Source organism: Trachypithecus francoisi, unplaced genomic scaffold (genome assembly GCF_009764315.1).
Source record: "Trachypithecus francoisi isolate TF-2019V2 unplaced genomic scaffold, Tfra_2.0 Contig01579, whole genome shotgun sequence".
Lineage (NCBI taxonomy): Eukaryota > Metazoa > Chordata > Mammalia > Primates > Cercopithecidae > Trachypithecus > Trachypithecus francoisi.
The window spans coordinates 11938659-11956717 of NW_022681442.1; the positions used below are offsets into that span (position 1 = coordinate 11938659).

At 49.6% G+C, this 18059-nt stretch overlaps 1 protein-coding gene across 1 annotated transcript in view; it reads left to right on the forward strand.

Moving 5' to 3' along the window:
- Positions 1 to 6075, forward strand: part of RGS10 (regulator of G protein signaling 10) — a 42361-nt gene extending 36286 nt beyond the window's left edge. The window contains exon 5 of the mRNA XM_033181288.1: positions 5691 to 6075. Within this exon, the coding sequence (XP_033037179.1) occupies positions 5691 to 5837 (147 nt within the window). The 3' untranslated portion in view covers positions 5838 to 6075. The remainder of the gene's footprint in view (positions 1 to 5690) is intronic.
- Positions 6076 to 18059: the final 11984 nt, after the last annotated feature.

Below are 18059 nucleotides of genomic sequence, written 5' to 3' on the forward strand. Positions count from 1 at the left end.
CCAAGTTCTTAAAGCAAATATGATATCCCACTAATTAAACTTGCATTGCCTTAAGGAATGATGTTTTCTTCTCGTGCCTGAAATAACATGGTGGAGGGTTTTGAAGAGAAGAGAGGATGCGTGTTTTGTTTAGGTCTTCTGTACTTGTCTTCTGAGAAGTGTTAAAATACTTATTAGGCTTGAAATGCAATGAATGGAGACAGACGCAACATTCACAGAGGGGCCTCCAAGGCTGGTTGAGCTCCTCGTTTTTACACAGCTGAGTATGCGTCAGGGGGACGTCCTTTCCTGGAGCGGCACATTTTGAACAGTCTGAAGTTGGAGCACTGCATGGATATTTTCCTTCCAGGAAGGCAAATCCTGCTTCATCATGGCCATGTCTGGGATCTGGAGAGGAGGTGGTTTGGTGATATAAAGACCTGGTTTTGCAGGACGGTTATACAAAGTTGCACATCTGCAGGAAGCCTCCCTCCTCGTTTTTGTCCGAATCTCACTTCCAGCAGCCTGTAGGACTGGATCCCAAGGCAACGATACTAAACAGTTTACAGTCCAGGCCTGCAGCTCGCAGATGTGGGGCTGCCAAAACCCCAAACCTTGCTGAGCCACAGCTGTCTTGGCCAAAAAAATTTTTTAAAAAGATACAGAATGCAGCTCAGCAGCCAACTTGAGTTTTCCGCTTCACCAGCAGCCGCTCGTTGGATGGATGGCTGCCTCAGCTCTGCTCCCGTGTCTTCCAGTCACCTGCAGCCTCCCACTTAGCCCAGATGGCTCCATTTTCTTCTTTCTCTTCCTTATGGACACTTAAGGAGTCTGACCATGTTGTTCAGGTGCCCATCACAGTCTAACCCTGGTGAGGTCATTTCTCCCCCTCAGGGAGCCCTGCTTGTTGGAACTGTCTGGGACCCCTAGGCCCATCTCATTTTCTGTGTTTGAGCAGGGGTGAGGTAAAATCAAAAAGATGACTCGATGAGCCTCCTTGGGCTGTTGTAAGCAATGACCCCAAGCCAAGTGGCTTCAAACAGCAGAAACGCATTCGCTCAGCAGAAACATTGAAAATCTGACATCACGGTGTTGGCAGGGCCCTGTTCTCCAAAAGGCTCTGGTGGGCGGTGGCGGGGGGGTGTTGGGGTACTTTCTTGCCCCTTCAGCTCCCAGACTGCTGGTGGCTGCTGGCACTCCTTAGCGCTCCTTGGCTCATGGCTGCATCACCGATGTCTGCCTCTGCCTTCACATACCTTCTTCCCTCAGTGTGTCTCTCTGTGTCCCCTCCTCTTCTGATAAGGACACCCAGTCCTTGGATTTAGGGCCTACCCTAAATGCAGGGTGATTTCATTTTGAGACCCTTTTCCAACCCTCTTTTCAAATGAGGTCAATTCTGAGAATCCAGGTGAACATAAGTTTAGGGGAGCACCACTTACCCCACTACTGACCTTTAGGGACATTTCTTTCTCACTTAGACACATGGATACACTCTTAAATAATGTATTTGGAGCCAGGTGCGATGGCTCATGCCTGTAATCCCAGCACTTTGGGAGGCCTAGGAGGGTGGATCACCTGAGGTCAGGAGTTTGAGACCAGCTTGGTCAACATGGTGAAACCCCGTCTCTACTTAGCTGGGTGTGGTGGCGCACGCCTGTAATCACAGCTACTCAGGAGGCAGAAGTGGGAGAATCGCTTGAACCCGGGAGGCGGAGGTTGCAGTGAGCCAAGATTGCGCCACTGCAGTCCAGCCTGGGTGACAGAGTGGGACTCCATCTCAAAGAAACAAACAGCAAAAACAAAAAAGAACGTATTTGGGATCATTGTTTTTAGACAGGGTGTGTTTTTAAAATTTAGTATCAGTCATTTAACATTCATGGGCAGTTTTCCATGTTACTCTCTTTGCAGCCCTCGTTTTTTTTTGTCCTGCCATGCGAGTGGCAGATGGCCTCATGGTCAGGAGTAGGGGCTCTGGAGCCTGCCAGAGCTGGCCTCCCGCCCTTCTCTTTTGTTCACTGTTATGAGTTGACCTGTGCTCCCCTCCCTAATTCATATGTTGAAGTCCTAAACCCCAGAATGTGACTTTATTTAGAGATAGACCTTTAAAGGGGTAATTAACATTAAACGAGGACATGGAGGTGGGCCCTAATCCAATCTGACTGGTATCCTTGTAAGAAGAGGAGGTAAGGATACACATGCACTGGGGAGAACCCTTGAAGACGCAGGGAAAAGGTGTGGTCTGCAAGCCAAGGAGAGCGGCCTCAGGAGAAACCAACCCTGACGGCATCTTGACCTTGGACTTCTAGCCTCCGGAACTGTGAGGAACCCCTAAGCCCCTCGTGTCCTCCTCTGTCAAATCAGGGTCTTCAGAGTGCTGGAGGGAGGACTGAAGGAAAGAATGCCCACACGCTGCCTAGCGCGGGGCTGGAGGGCACAGCAGCTGGGTACTAGCTGGATTCATTTCCCCAGCCTCTGCTGCTGCGCAGCGAACGGTTTCTGTTCAGTCAGTGGTAAACATTTACTGGACCCCAGTTACAGCTCTTTTCCCTATGACAGATGAGGTTCTGGCCAGTACCTGGGCACACTATCTCTGGCCGCTTTCTTGGAAGAAAGTTGTAGGTGCTTTTTTTTTTTTTTTTTTTTGAGACAGGGTCTGACTCTATCACCCAGGATGGAGTACAATGGCGTGATCCTAGCTCACTGCAGCCTCAACCTCCCCAGGCTTAGGTGATCCTCCCACTTCAGCCTCTTTAGTAGCTGGGACTGCAGGTGGGTGCCACCAAGCCCCGCTAATTTTTATATTTTTAGTAGAGACAGGATTTTGCTATCCCCTCCTCAGCCTCCCAGAGTGCTGGGGTTTCAGGCATGAGCCACCGCGCCCGGCCTTAGTTGCATTCTCCATCCTCTAAGTCACCTTTGCTGAGCCCCATCCCAGGAGCACCCTGTTACTGCATGCTCCTGAGCCAGGCCCAGGGGGTCCTTGGCCGGTGGCAGTCAGAAGTCTGCCTGCGCACCCCATGTCGAGCAGTCGGGCTTCCCACAGCCCAGGCACATGCAGGCTTTGGGAGTGACATCCTCTCTTTCTCGAGCCTGTCTGGGTCCAACGGCCACAGCCACCTCCTAGTCACTGCAGCAGCATGGGAGATGGGCAAGGGCTCTCAGAGGACAAAACCTCTGCCTGAGGGACTTCTGTACTTGTAGGGCATTTCACACCTGCCCCAGTAGGGAGTGGCCCTTATGCTCTTAATAAATAGTTTGCAGCCCCCTCCCCTCAGGCTTGCTGGCAGCCTCCCGATCTCAGGGTCGAGTCCTGCCAGCCCGGTGCAGTCCCTGAGCTTCCTCCCAGCTGAAGCAGCCCTCCTTCCCTCCCCCTCCTCCTCTGCCCTAGGTGCCCCCAACGCCAGCCTTTTTTCTTCTCTACTTTGAAGTCTGAGCCTCAGAGCCACTACAGGCAAACAGGATGTTCCTCTCCCACGCGCAAAGACTTCACACGAGATGTCTGGGTCGCACCGCATCCTGCTCAGAGTGGCAGGTCCCATCTGCGTGGACCTGGGGTGGGAGTGGGCACAGGACTGAGGCTGGGTGCCAGCCGGGACCCTGGTGCCACTGGTTTCATTAGTCACATTTGGGCATTCATTGCAAACTTTGAACTAGGTAAGCCTCGAAAAGTTTTCCTTGGGGGCTCTTGTGCTTGGAAGGGCTGAATAAGGCAGGTGGTGACGCTTGCTTAGCACCTTGGTGGGACACCCTGAAGGAGTAATGGTGTTTCTCATCCCCCACCTCACCCCCGGCTATGATTTTTGTATCTTCTGGGATTAAATTTTTTTTTTTTTCTGTAAACCTCAGAAAATTACAGTCACACCTGGAATTACAGGATGGCTACAAGATAGATGACTGCTCTAGCGTGGCATGGGACAGGGCCTTAAGGAGGCAGGGCCTTGCTGAGCAGCTGGACAACTCGGGCAATACTAGAAGGGCACCAGGAGACGGGCAGGCGCTAGTTTAACAGTTTAAAGAAAACCTAAAGTCCCAGGTCTTTCTCTGGGTTGTGGACTCTGTTTATAGCACAGTGACTCAGGCGGTTCTGCTGTGGTTGAAGCCATCTTGGGAAGATGAAGGTGTAAAATTTGAGGGTTCCAGTTCCCTCCTGAAGCACCTCCTATCTGCCAAGCAGATGTTCTGAGTCCTTTGAGTCCCTCAGATGTTTATTTATTTTTTATTTTATTTTATTTATTTATTTTTTTGAGACAGAGTCTCGCTCTGTTGCCCAGGCTGGAGTGCAGTGGTGTGATCTCAGCTCACTGCAGCCTCTGCCTCCCAGGTTCAAGTGATTCTTCTGCCTCAGCCTCCCAAGTAGCTGGGGTTACAGGCATGTGCCACCACGCTTGGCTAATTTTTGTATTTTTAGTAGAGACGGGGGTTTCACCATGTTGGCCAGGCTGGTCTTGAACTCCTGACCTCGAGTGATCCACCTGCCTCCACCTCCCAAAGTGCTGAGATTACAGGTGTGATCCACTGTGCCCGGCCCCCTCAGATGTTTCATTTATAAAATAGTGTATGTGTGTTGGGAGAGGGCAGCCTTAAAATATGTCAGGGTTTTACCATCCACTTGACAGCCCCGTCTGGCAGTCAGCGACATTCTAGACATCTCTGGAACTTTCCACTTGGTTGTTCCGTGTACCAGGGTGAACTGTGTGGATTTTTAGTTGCAGAGTATACTGAAAGTTAAGTGGAAAGGTCTGAGAGGGAGAGAGAGAGAGAGAAAGATGAGGGGTAGGAAAGAGATCAACAGCTGGAAAAGGCTTTGTGCTTCTCCTTTCCCTGCCCCTTTCCTGGGACAAGGGAGGAGGGCAGATGGCACAGGATTGGGTAGGAGTGGGGGAAGATGAATGCTGGTCACAAGGACCATGGCCCAGCAGAGGTTCAGTGGCGGCCAAAGGAAGCTACGGTGCCTGTGGGCAGCCTTCTGAGTGTCTGCTGTACCGGCAGGGGCAGCTCTCTAATCTGGGGCACTTCAGCTCTGTCCAGTGTCTTCTTCGCTCACCTGACATACCTTAGACTTGTTTCATTCTAGGGATGTGCTCCCCAGCCTGTCTGATGGCACAGATGTTGGCCTGCTGCAGCTGGCTGCTCTGTTCTTTATTTGGGGCCTGTTCCCGTGCTAAGATCATAGTTTGACTGTCCTGCCCTGCAGTGAGCATGCCTCATTTTGACTCTTGGCACAATAATAGGTTTGTTTGAGATCTCGGATGCCAGACTTACTGGGAGTCTTAACAATACTGGCATCATATGATATATCAGTGATCTTTTTAACACCACTGCCTCTACAGAAATGGTTTCTATCCGGCTGCCTTAAGCTCTTGGAGAAATACGTCCTTGTGTTATCTAGGCAAATAAAGGGGAGAGTCTTGAAGGACTTCTTGGTACAAGGGTCTGAATTAGTGCTGTGTGAATCTATATTTCCGTGGAAAATAAAGGCATATTTGTTCATGTGACTGTGTATATATTCCATTGAGATGATTGCATAATGACCAAAAATCTCCAGGAAATCTGCCTTGTCTAGCAGATGGCTTATTTGAGCTTTCTTAGTGTGTTCTTTGCACGTATTAGTATTCTTTGGCACATGGTAGGTATCTAATACTTACTTGATGAGATGATTTATGGCCTGGATTAGCCTCAGCCTTGAGATTCTTTTTTCTTTTCCTCTGTAGATCTTTAATCTCATGAAGTACGACAGCTACAGCCGCTTCTTAAAGTCTGACTTGTTTTTAAAACACAAGCGAACCGAGGAAGAGGAAGAAGATTCGCCTGATGCTCAAACTGCAGCTAAAAGAGCTTCCAGAATTTATAACACATGAGCCTCCAAAGAGCCAGGACTGGCAGCTTTAAGAAGCAAAGGAACTTCCTCTCAGGACCGTGCAGGGTTTATCATTGCTTTGTTATTTGTAAGGACTGAAATGTACAAAACCCTTCCATGGGATATGTGTGTTTTATTAACTGCTTCACCAGTAAATTTTGCATGATGGCTAAGCTAACATAAAAAAATAATAACTTGGAAGTTTTAGTTCACAAAACAGAGATTCCTTCAACACTGGACACGTTGAGCATTTTGTAGCTTAATTAAGCCTCGTGTAAGGCCGCAGGGTGAAACACATCACTACCTTTTACCTTGTAAGTGTTTGCTCTACCTCTCTGGTGAGTGGATGCATGTCCACACGTCACTTGGTAAATTAACTCAAGCATGCGTTGATCCGGCAAACCCAGGCTACTGGGGATATTGTCTGCCAGTCGCCTTTTGGGTTAAATATTTCTCGAGAGCAAGTTCAGGGCTGGAAAAAGAAAATGAATCACTGACAGCCTCTAAAGATTTGGGAAACTTGTGTGTGAGTGTCATCAAAGGGTTATTATTTCTTGTGTGTGGGTTGGTCCCGGTTTTGACCACAACCCGTGACATTTCATGCAACGCAGATAAATAGTTCATCTTGACAGAAACAAGATCTCAACCAGGAAGGAAAAGACCCACAAGTGGGAAATTGTTCAGGGTCCCCCTGGCGAGTCAAGGTGTTGTTGAACGGCATTGTAGCACAGGCACGTGCCGAGGGTGGAGTTGGTGAGGCTCTTCCTTTCTCCTGTACCCATCGCAGACACATCATAATCCTTTCCTCTTTGCTCCCACAGAACTTACTAACTCTGGCTTGAGACTTCAACAGGAAAAATAAATGCTGCCTTTCAGCCTGCTCTTCTTGGGTGGGGAGACGGCGAATGGGCCACGCTTGGGCCCGGCTGTCCCCGCCAGCCCAGGAACTCCACTTTTAGAGCAGAGCCTACCAGGGCCAAGGTCAGGCTCAGTTCCCTTCAGTGAATTGTTCCTGCTATTTGTAAGGGGTTGGGTGCTGCCACCAGGCCTTTTCCAGGATGTTTGCTAAGCCCTTTCTATTTGTACAAAGTGACCAGCTTCTGTTGCGTATGAGTCTCCCAACTCAGACTTTCCTGTTTGCAAAATTCCCTAGTGTTGAAGGTGGCTGTATAATTTATCAATCAAACTAGGACACTTTTCTGAGAGAAGAGGGGTTGAGCTTAATAATTAGACTGGGATAATGGCTATTACAAGCCCTAATCTGGTTCTATTCTGGGTCGCAGTTACCCTACTGATGGCTGTCCCCGACATGAGCTCTTGGGCAGCCACCCGGATTCCCTAGCCTCGCTGTCTAGACGCTGTGGTCAAATGTTTCCTGCCTTTCCATCCAGGGCCTGGGAAAGGGATGGCCTTCAGGGAGCTGTTCACCGCCAAGCACTAAATAACCCAACGACATTCATCAGAAACAGCAAACACAGGCTTCTCCACCCTCCTCAGGTACTTCCCAGACAGGCCTACTCTGCACCTGTCTTCTCTCTGCCTATTTCCAGAACCTAGGAAGGAGATGGTGATACTGAGAATGACACCCAAGGGCCCCGTGATCAGAGAAATTCAGTTCATTGTCAAGCAGAGCAGATTGGCGCTTTATATATGTATGTATGTATGTATTTATTTTTGAGACAGAGTCTTGCTCTGTCACCCAGGCTGGAGTGTAGTGGCTCGATCTTGGCTCACTGCAGTCTCTGCCTCATGGGTTAAAGCGATTCTTCTGCCTCAGCCTCCTGAGTAGCTGGGATTACAGGCACATACCACCATGCCCAGCTGATTTTTGTATTTTTAGTAGAGACGGGGTTTCACCATGTTCGTCAGGCTGATCTTGAACTGACCTCATGATCCTCCCGCCTTAGCCTCCCAAAGTGCTGGGATTACAGGCATGAGCCACCGCACCAGGCCTATTTTTTAATTTTTGAGATGGAGTGTCACTCAGTCTCCCAGGCTGGAGTTCAGTGGCATGATCTCAGTGCAACCTCCGCCTCCCAGGTTCAAGTGATTCTTGTGCCTCAGCCTCCCAAGTAGCTGGGATTATAGGCACCCACCACCATGCCCAGCTAATTTTTGCATTTTTAGTGGAGTCGGGTTTTCGCCATGTTGGCCAGGCTGGTCTTGAACTCCTGACTTCAAGTGATCTGCCCCCTCAGCCTTCCAAAGTGCTAGGATTACAGGTGTGAGCCACCGTGCCTGGCTAGATTGATGCATTTTTAAAGAGTAAAGATTAAAAACAACACAGGTTCTCTAGCTCAGCTTTCAGTTTATTAACCGAATGCAGTTCAGTTATTCAGGGATGCAGGGGCAACTCACTGCACCACTGCAGACGTAGGGAGTCTTCAGGGTGACCTGACTGGCTGCCTTTGGAGAGCCTGTCGTGGGCAGGTCTCAGAGACTGAAGGTGGGCTAGGAAGCCGCTCTCTGGCTTTTCCCCTTTTACCAATGGGCGCAGAGACCCTTTGAGATAGCCGTCTCTTTCTAAGAGTTTGAATAAAACAAATAGCCAGTGTTAGCCAGAAGATCAGCCATTAAAAGAATATTCTTCCCCCTGCCCCTACTTAGGAGTTGCCTGAAAAGCTGAAAGGCAGCGGGGTGGTGAGCCTCAGAGCTTAATCACTGCTTACTCCTACTAGTGTGAACTCACGCCACTCCGTCTGGCTTACTCCTGCCTGATCGCCTACATCTATGCCAGTCGCAGCACTGAGGCATATGCAGAATTTAGTGTCCTGAAGCAATTGCAAACATGAAGCTGAAGTGTAGGGGATCCACATAGCTAAACAAATGCTTTTACCCAGCCCTTTGCTTTCATCCCTATGCCCATCCATTCATTGATTAGGGTTGAAATTGTGTCTTCGGCTGCGTGTGGCGGCTCACACCTGTAATCCCAGCACTTTGGGAGGCCGAGGTGGGTGGATCACCTGAGGTCAGGAGTTTGAGACCAGCCTGGCCAACATGGTGAAACTCTGTCTCTACTAAAAATACAAATATTGGCCGTGCATGACTGCACATGCCAGTAATCCGGCTACTCAGGAGGTAGAGGCAGGAGAATCACCTGAATCAGGAGGCGAAGGTTGCAGTGAGCTGCACTCCAGCCTGGGTGACAGAGCAAAACTCTGTCTCAAAAAAAAAAAAAAAAGAAATTGTGTCTTCAATGTGCCAGGGACTGTGCTAGGTGCCAAGATTCAGGGGGGCAATAAAGCAGCAGTGACGAGCTGTGCTCCAGCGGGGTTTACAGATGTATGAAAATACAGGTTTTCTTACCATTCAGGCCTAATGAGGCCAACAGGTCAGGAGACAACTGCCATTGGAGAGACAATTTGTTACTCACAGTTCCTAAGCAGAGGCGGCATGCAATAATCACGCAGGGCCACGTGGGGGAAGCACCAGGGTCAGGAGGCAGCCCAAGGGGAAAACATGGGCAAGAGCCTTTACTGTGGTTTCTTTGGAAAAGGCAAGCAGGGTAAACAGGCTTCAGATGGGCTGGTTTGAGTCATTTCAGCAGGTTCTGGGGTATAGGGACTGTCCCTAGTTGTCTGGCCAGACTCTGGGGTGCTTAAGGCAGATGGGTAATGGCCTCCAGTGTGACAGCCTGATCAAGGAGGCATCTGGGTTACATCTCTGGATTCATGGCTTTGCACATTAAAGGCACACTCAGTTGTTTACTATCTCTAGGAATTAGGGGGCCCTGCCTGGGAGGGGCAGTGTCTCCAGTGTCAGCAAGGCCCCAAGTGAGCATTGGAATAAAAAGACATGCTAGAGGCCTGGCACAGTGGCTCACGCCTGTAATCTCAGCACTTTGGGAGGTCAGGGCAGGCAGATCACCTAAGATCAGGAGTTTGAGACCAGCCTGGTCAACATGGTGAAACTCCGTCTCTACTAAAAATACAAAAATTAGCTGGTGTGGTGGCACACACCTGTAATCCCAGCTACTAGGGAGCCTCAGGCAGGAGAATCACTGGAACCTGTGAGGCAGATGTTGCAGTGAGCCGAGATCATGGCACTGCACCCCAGCCTGGGCCACAGAGCGAGACTCCGTCTGAAAAAAAAAAAAAAATGACATGCTTAATACAGCCATCTGCAGGGGTCTCAGACTCCCAGCCAGCAGGGCCGTAGATGCATTTTGCTGTTTCATGGGGTGTAAGTTTTAAATCTTTTTGCAAATGCCTGAGGCAGAGTGTGATTGTAATCTCTAGTTGGCTGCAGGTCCCACCGTTCCCTATTGCCTTACCTTAGACCACTCCCATATTTGTGTTATCTGCTGGCTCCATAGTTTGTACTCTGATTTCTAGTTCCCATGTGCAGAGAGCACAGCCTGGATGGCCTTTGCAGTCATTCATTATACCTCCAAATCCACTCTGCTTACTTGCTGGCTTTCTGAGAGTAAGTTGCACACCGTTTCTAACCTTGGTCCTGCACTGCCCCACCTTCTCAATTGCAGAACTCCCCTCTGAGGTGTGAGGGGAGTCACATCACACTTGTGGAACCCCTTTCCAAGTGCTTCTTTCCCATCATGTCATCGCAAACCCTTAAAAAGTGGGGGGACAGCTATTCCTCCTGTTTTAGAGATGGGAACACCAAAATGGATGACATGACACCTGAGCACATGCTTGTGAGTGGCAGAGGCTGCGACAGGAGCCAAACCTTCTGTCTTCTACCCAGCTCCCTTTTTGGTCCATCCTTTGCCTGGACAGGGCCCCTGAGAAGTCCAGGGCTGGGGTGAACATTGGCCTTTTGGGAAAGATGCTCATCCACTCACACAACAGATATTTAATGTGCACCTACTACATCCAGGTCAAATACTAGACACAGGAATGTAGGGGTGAAAGAATGAGGCATTAACCCTACTCTTGGAGAGCAACTGGCCAGGAGAGGACATGAGGTCTGCACCAACAACTGCCATCAGAAAGAAAGTGACCAGCCCCTGGGAGAGGGACCGATGGCTGGTTGGGCTCATCTCTTCAGTTTACGAGTGGGGTTGTTTTGCCTTTCCCATAAATGTCAGGATGTTAAGCTTCATGTTGACACTGGCAGTGAAGTGATTCTTTCAAACAATGTGAGCATGAGTGCTCTGTTCTTCAGGGGATAAGCTTTTTACTTCAGTTTTAAGTGAACTCCAGACAATAAAGTGACAGTCAGTTAGCTAAGTTCCCCTCATGGCTTGCTAATGAGGACACGTGTCCTTTTGTGTGTGATAGAACTAAGGGCTGGCCGGGCGCGGTGGCTCAAGCCTGTAATCCCAGCACTTTGGGAGGCCGAGACGGGCGGATCACGAGGTCAGGAGATCGAGACCATCCTGGCTAACAGGGTGAAACCCCGTCTCTACTAAAAATACAAAAAACTAGCCGGGCGAGGTGGCGGGCGCCTGTAGTCCCAGCTACTCCGGAGGCTGAGGCAGGAGAATGGCGTAAAACCCGGGAGGCGGAGCTTGCAGTGAGCTGAGATCCGGCCACTGCACTCCAGCCCGGGCGAAAGAGCAAGACTCCGTCTCAAAAAAAAAAAAAAAAAAAAAAGAACTAAGGGCTGATTAATTGGTACCCAACTCTCAGGCCATGGCTCTGAATTTGGGAGGATGCTTTGTTTACAAGCTTTGCAAACTACTCATGACTCACATTCTGTCATTATTTACTTTCATTTTGGCTGCAGATGTTCTAGAACTTGCATTTGTTTAAGTGCGAAATGGTCTTGTAACATTAGCTTCCAGGATTTTAAAAACTGTTTTCTTCACCAGGTTAGTTGCGTCCAATGCAGTGAGTCCTGTAAAAAGTCTGGTGCCCGGGCAGGGAGGGAAGAAGCTTCATGCACAGCCGGAGCCAGGGGTAGAATCACTGTGTTGAAATGGTCCCTAAACCTTGGGCAGAGCCCAGGCCGTCCCTTGGATTGCCACAGACACTATAAGCTTTGCAAGTTCTAAGTTGCCCAAGTCTCTGAGTGCAGATCAGGAGCTTGAACAACTTTGCACTTGCAGGTGAGAGTCTCAGGGTGAGGGTCTTGCATGGGTGCCCTGTGCTGCACGCTTGTCTAGAGGAGCCCTTTTCCTGATGCCCACAAGGCCACTGGGTAGGGGCAGCTGGAAGTGGCCTGATAGTCTCCTCTGTCCTGCAGTTCGACATCTGATCATCAGTAAGTCCTCTAGATTCTTCTCCAAAATATAGCTTCACCGTGTCCATGCCTCCGGTCTCTGTGGCCACGGGCCCTGACCAGGTCACCTCATCTCTTGCCCGGAGGATCCTCCTCCTAGCTAGTCTGTCTGCCTCACTCCACACCCCTGCTCCTCATCTTCATCTAGTATCCTTTTTTTTTTTTAAGAGACAGGGTCTCAGTCTGTTGCCCAAAGGGGAGGGCAGTAGTGTGATCGTAACTCACTGCAGCCTCAAACTCCTGGGCTCCAGTGATCCTCCCACCTCAGCCTCCTGAGTAGCTGGTGCTATAGGCACACACCACCACACCTGGCTAATTTGTTTTATACATACACACACACACACATATATATATATATGTTTGTTTGTTTGTTTTTTATAGATGGGGTCCCCCTATGTGGCCCAGGCTGGTCTTGAACTCCTCACCCTAAGCGATCCTCCAGCCTTGGCCTCCTAGAGTGCTGGGATTATAGATGTGAGTCATTGGGTCTGGTCTAGTATCCAGCTTTTAAAAGAACAAACCTGGCCATACTGCTCACTCTGCTTAAGCCCCTTTTGTGCCCTTGTTCTCAATGTAAAAATTCAGATCATAACCGAGGCCTGGGAGATGTAACTCAGCCCCACCTCACCCTCCATCCTCCGCAGTTGGCCCTTCGCAGCCTCGCAGGCCTGAAGCCGACTGGGAGCAAGGCAGGATATTGCTTCCCGCAGCCTTTGCCTGGGCCACGGCCAATGCACAGAGTGGCTTCCTCCTGACCCTGGTGTGGCCCGCCCCTTCTCATCCTTCAGGTCTCAGGCTCTGTGTTAGCTCCTGAGGAGGGGACCAAATCCCTCGAGGCAGCCCCTCCTCCCTCATGCTCCTGCACAGCCCCTTCAGAGCCCAGGTCTGACTGTTAGCAGTTTGGGCCTCTCCCAACAAGAACAGGGACCAGGTCTCTTTCCTGTGCTCCCAGCAGCCAGCCTGGTGCCTGGCCCGGGGTAGCCACAAGCAGGCACTCCAGAAATGTTCCTGGAGTGAGCAAATTAATACCACATGGGTCAGGATCTAAAATTTTGGTTGACCTCATTCACAGCCTGCCACTCCAGGGTTGCCCATTGGTCATGGCCGATCCAGGTCATTGTCACAAAAACACAGATCGGAGGCCAGGTGCAGTGGCTCATTCCTGTTATCCCAGCACTTTGGGAGGCTGAGATGGGCAGATCACTTGAGGTCAGGAATTCTAGACCAGCCTGGTCAACATGGTGAAACCCCATCTCTACTAAAAATATAAAAATTAGCTGGCAGTGGTGGTAGATGTCTGTAATCCCAGCTACTTGAGAGGCTGAGGCAGGAGAATTGCTTGAACCTGGGAGGCAGAGGTTGCAGTGAGCCAAGACTGTGCTACTGCACTACAGCCTGGGTGACAGAGTGAGACTTTGGCTCAAAACAAAAACAAAAACAAAAACAGATTAGAGGGAGAGAAGCCCACCCTTTCATGAGCACCTCCCCTGTGCGCAGGAGGTGTGACTTCCACTGTGTCAGTGGAGAAGTGAGCTCCAGCAGCATTGAACCTGCACTAGGCCAGCACGACTCATAGTTAATGGGGCTAGGATTGGAACCCAGGTCTTTTGGATCCCCACAGCCCACTATCCATCACTACGCCAGGCTGGGCTTATCCAGCTCAGGAAAATCTTTGGTCATTCCAGCTAGAAAATGTGACTGTGTCTCTGTTCTCCCAGAGAGAAGGCTGCTACCCAGCCAGTCTCGTCCCATTCTAGCCTTTCTTCTATGGGATACACAGAGAACCCCGGTCCCAGTCAGGGAGACAGAGTCAATGCTTCTTTAAAAAGCCTCGTTTGTGTCTGCAACCAGTTTTGCTTTTTGTTTTTTTTGTTTTTTGTTTTTATCCTTTAGGAATATATCATGAGCATCTTTCCACGCCAATAAACATAATTATATACAATCCAAAAAAAAAAGTCCTGTTTTGAGATTATCTAGGAAAGATAAATGTTTCCCTTGTGCTAATTCCAGCACCGTTTATATGCTGCTTTGCAACACAGGCAAACTGTTTTCTTCTTCTTTAAGCATTTAAACTCTGTTTTTTAAACTGTTATGGCATGCACATCGCGAAGAGTAACAGATGTCTGCCTGGTAGACTTGTTTCCCAGGAAAAGAATCTGCTGCTTCTTGGTCTCCAGAGGAAGGATGACTTTGCAAGTATGTGGCTTTCGGTCTCCTGCTGCCCCTCTCACCCCCATAAGAATGGGGGAAGAAATAGAGCGCCGCAGGCTGCCTCATAAATATCTGTGTCTACAGATCCTGGCTGATTGCAGAGGCAGAGGTGAGACTCTGAACTCCCAGGAGGCTGTCCCTGTCCCTCCTAGAGGGAGTATTTCTCTTTTTTCCTAAGGGAGCGGGGTCACTCATCATGACTTAAAAACATGAAAATGTGGGTCCACCTTTACTAAATTTGCAGGTTTCCCCAGAACCTTAGCACTAAAAGAACTACTGACAGCTGGGCGCGGTGGCTCAAGCCTGTAATCCCAGCACTTTGGGAGGCCGAGACGGGCGGATCACGAGGTCAGGAGATCGAGACCATCCTGGCTAACACGGTGAAACCCCATCTCTACTAAAAATGCAAAAAACTAGCCGGGCGAGGTGGCGGGCACCTGTAGTCCCAGCTACTCGGGAGGCTGAGGCAGGAGAATGGCGTGAACCTGGAGGCGGAGCTTGCAGTGAGCAGAGATCCAGCCACTGCACTCCAGCCCGGGCGACAGAGCAAGACTCCGTCTCAAAAAAAAAAAAAAAAAAAAAGAACTACTGACAACTATCATCATCATTATTATTTTTGAGACGGAGTCACGCTCTATCACCCAGACTGGAGCGCAGTGGTATGATCTTGGCTCACTGCAACCTCTGCTTCTGGGTTCAATAAATTCTCCTGCCTCAGCCTCCTGGTAGCTGGGATTACAGGTGTGCGCCACCATGCCGGCCAATTCCTGTAGTTTTAGAAGAGACGGGGTTTCACCATGTTGGCCAGGCTGGTCTCAAACTCCTGACTTCAGGTGATCCGCCCACCTCAGCCTTTCAAAGTGCTGGGATTACAGACATGAGCCACTGTGCCTAGCTTCATTGTTTGTTTATTATTATTATTTTACTGTTGGTTAGCATGAGAATTGTGGTTATGTTCATGTCATGAAGTTCAACTGCCTAAATTTTATCCCAGCTCCCTCACTTATTAGCCCTGTGAGCTTGCATAAGCCACCACGGATGTTTTCAAGCTCAAATTTTCTCATGTATTAGATGGGATAATATTGGTCCCTATGCCTTAGTCTGTTTCAGCTGCTGTAACAAAATACCTGGGTAACTTATAAACAACAGATATTTATTGCTCACAGTTCTGGAGGCTGGGAAGCCCAAGATTAAAGACACTGACAGATGAGGTGTTTGGTGACAGCCTGTTTCTCATCAGTGGTGACTTTTATGTCCTCACATGCTGGGCACATGCTCGGCTGGAAAGGACAAGCAAGTTCCCTAGGGTCTCTGGGTACTGATTCCCATTCATTCAGGTGTCGACCCAGAGCCTTCATGACCTAATCACCCGCAAAAGGCCCTGCCTCTTTTCTTCTCTCTTTCTTTCTTTCTTTCTTTTCTTTCTTTCTTTCTTTCTTTCTTTCTTTCTCTCTCTTTCTTTCTTTCTTTCTTTCTCTTTCCTTCTTTCTCTCTTTCTCTCTTTTTTCTTTCTTTCCCTTTCTTTCTCTCTCTCCCTCCCTCCCTTCCTCCCTCCATCCCTTCTTGCTTGCTTGCTTGATGGAGTCTTGCTCTGTCACCCAGACTGGAGTGCAGTGGCATGATATGCGCTCACTGCAACCTCTGCCTCCTGGGTTCAAGCAATTCTCCTGCCTCAATCTGCTGAATAGCTGGGATTACAGGCATGCACCACTACCCATGGCTAATTTTTGTATTTTTGGTAGACAGGAGGTTTTGCCATGTTGGCCAGGGTGGTCTCGAACTCCTGACCTCAAGTGATCCACCCGCCTTGGCCTCCCAAAGTGCTGGGATTACAGATGTAAGCCACCATGCCCCAGCTGGCCCTGCCTCTTAATATCATCACACTGGAGATTAAGTTTCAACATGTGAATTTTGGGCAGGGGTGGGGGGCGGCACTACATAAAATCCAATGAGATAATACATGCAATGCGCACAGCACAGTGCCTTGCACACAGCAGCTTAATAAACCTTGGTGATTATTATGAGGCCACCAAACCAGGGAGAGGTCGTGTGATCTGCCTAAGGTGTGCAGGGAAGGGTAGCAGATTCCTGGCTGGGTGTGACTCCTGGCTCCTTGCCTGGGACTCTTTCACTGTCCCCCCAATCCCCCGCACACACATGCACACGATGTTACCCTGCGTTCAGGTCGCTGATGGATGGGCAGCCAGCTGGACCTGAATGTCATTCAAATGATTGCAGGCTCGAAACCAGGGGTGGGCGGGGGGCTTTCAGGAGAGAGTTAGGGCCCAGAAGGGGACATGCAGGCGGAAGCCAGAGAAGTGAGAGGGAAATCTGGGTGGTGAGTGCCCCAGCAGTGTAATATGGCTCCATTTCCAACCTGGAGCCAGGTTGTTGCCTCTCCAGACATTTTGCGTCCGAAGGAAGGGGAAGGGAATTCAGTAGACACTCTTTGGAGGAGCCTCTTGGACCTTGGTGACATTTTCTTGACAAGAACCATGGTTTCCCAGGGCAGAGCTGCCCACATGCTTTTCTGGGAGGCCCCGGGCTCCCCAGGCTCCTTGGAGTAGAAGGAAGTCTGGGGACCCCCGAGAGCCTGCCTGAAATTCCTGGCTTGAGCTCACGGGGGAGCTGGTGAGCTGTGGAGGGAGGGAGCTCCCGGGCTTCTCGCGGGTCCCTGCAGCACGGGAGGACCCCCCAAGGCCCTGGGCACCCATCTGGTCAGACCGTTCCCCCCACCAACTTTTCTCCTTCTCTCCCCCAGAAGGGTGACCTGGGGAGACCCCTTCCCCAGAGACTGGGACTGGGCAGGAAGGTGGGGCGGCTGCTCCCATCCTTTCTGGTCCCCACGGTTCGGGCAGTTCATCTTCCGGCAGGAAGGTGAGGTTTTGAGGTACTTCCTGGGCTTGCACTGACGTTTTCATCTGCCTCCTTTCATTGGTTTTCGACTACCACCCCTGGACCCACCCCGCCCCACTCTCTACTTCGGCCTTTGCTGGCTCCAAAACCCTCTCAAATATCCCACAAGGGCCATTAGTGGGAGACCTTTGTTCATTTCATTCATTTTTTAAATCAGTGCTATATATATATATTTTTTTTAATGCCCAGAAACAGTGTTTTGATGTGAGTTTATTACTTGAAGAACTGCAGGGTTTTGTGCAACAAACTGCCTGGTACTAAAGTTGTATTAACAAAGAGATCAAGAAATGACTGGCGATGTGCACAGAGGCTTAAAGGTTTAATATGGCTGAGATACTAAACTTCTCTCTTTCCCACCACTTTATTTTATTTTTATTTTTGAGTCAGAGTCTTGCTCTGTCACCCAGGCTGGGTGCAGTGGCATGATCTTGGCTCACTGCAACCTCCACCTCCTGGGTTCTCATGCCTCAGCCTCCCGATTAGCTGGGATTATAGGCGCACACCACAATGCCTGGCTAATTTTGTGTTTTTAGTAGAGATGGGGTTTCACCATGTTGGCTAGGCTGGTCTCAAACTCCTGACCTCAGGTGATCCGCCCAACTCAGCCTCCCAAAGTGCTGGGATTGCAGGCGTGAGGCACTACGCCCAGTCTCCAATCACTTCATTTTAAAAGTGTATCTCCAAATCCTTGTGTTCTACCTCAGGGTGGTTGTTCCAAAATGTTTTATTTCTGAAGCTTCCCAGATAAGAGGCTACAGTTTCACTCGTTCCTCCCTAGCTCACTGAGATGCATTTTCTTCTTCTTCTTTTTTTTTTTTTTTGTGGTGGTGGAAGGAATTTTTTTTTTTTTAACTAAGACATATCTAATTTCAGTAAAGTACACAAATCTTAAGTGGACAGCTCCGTGGATGTC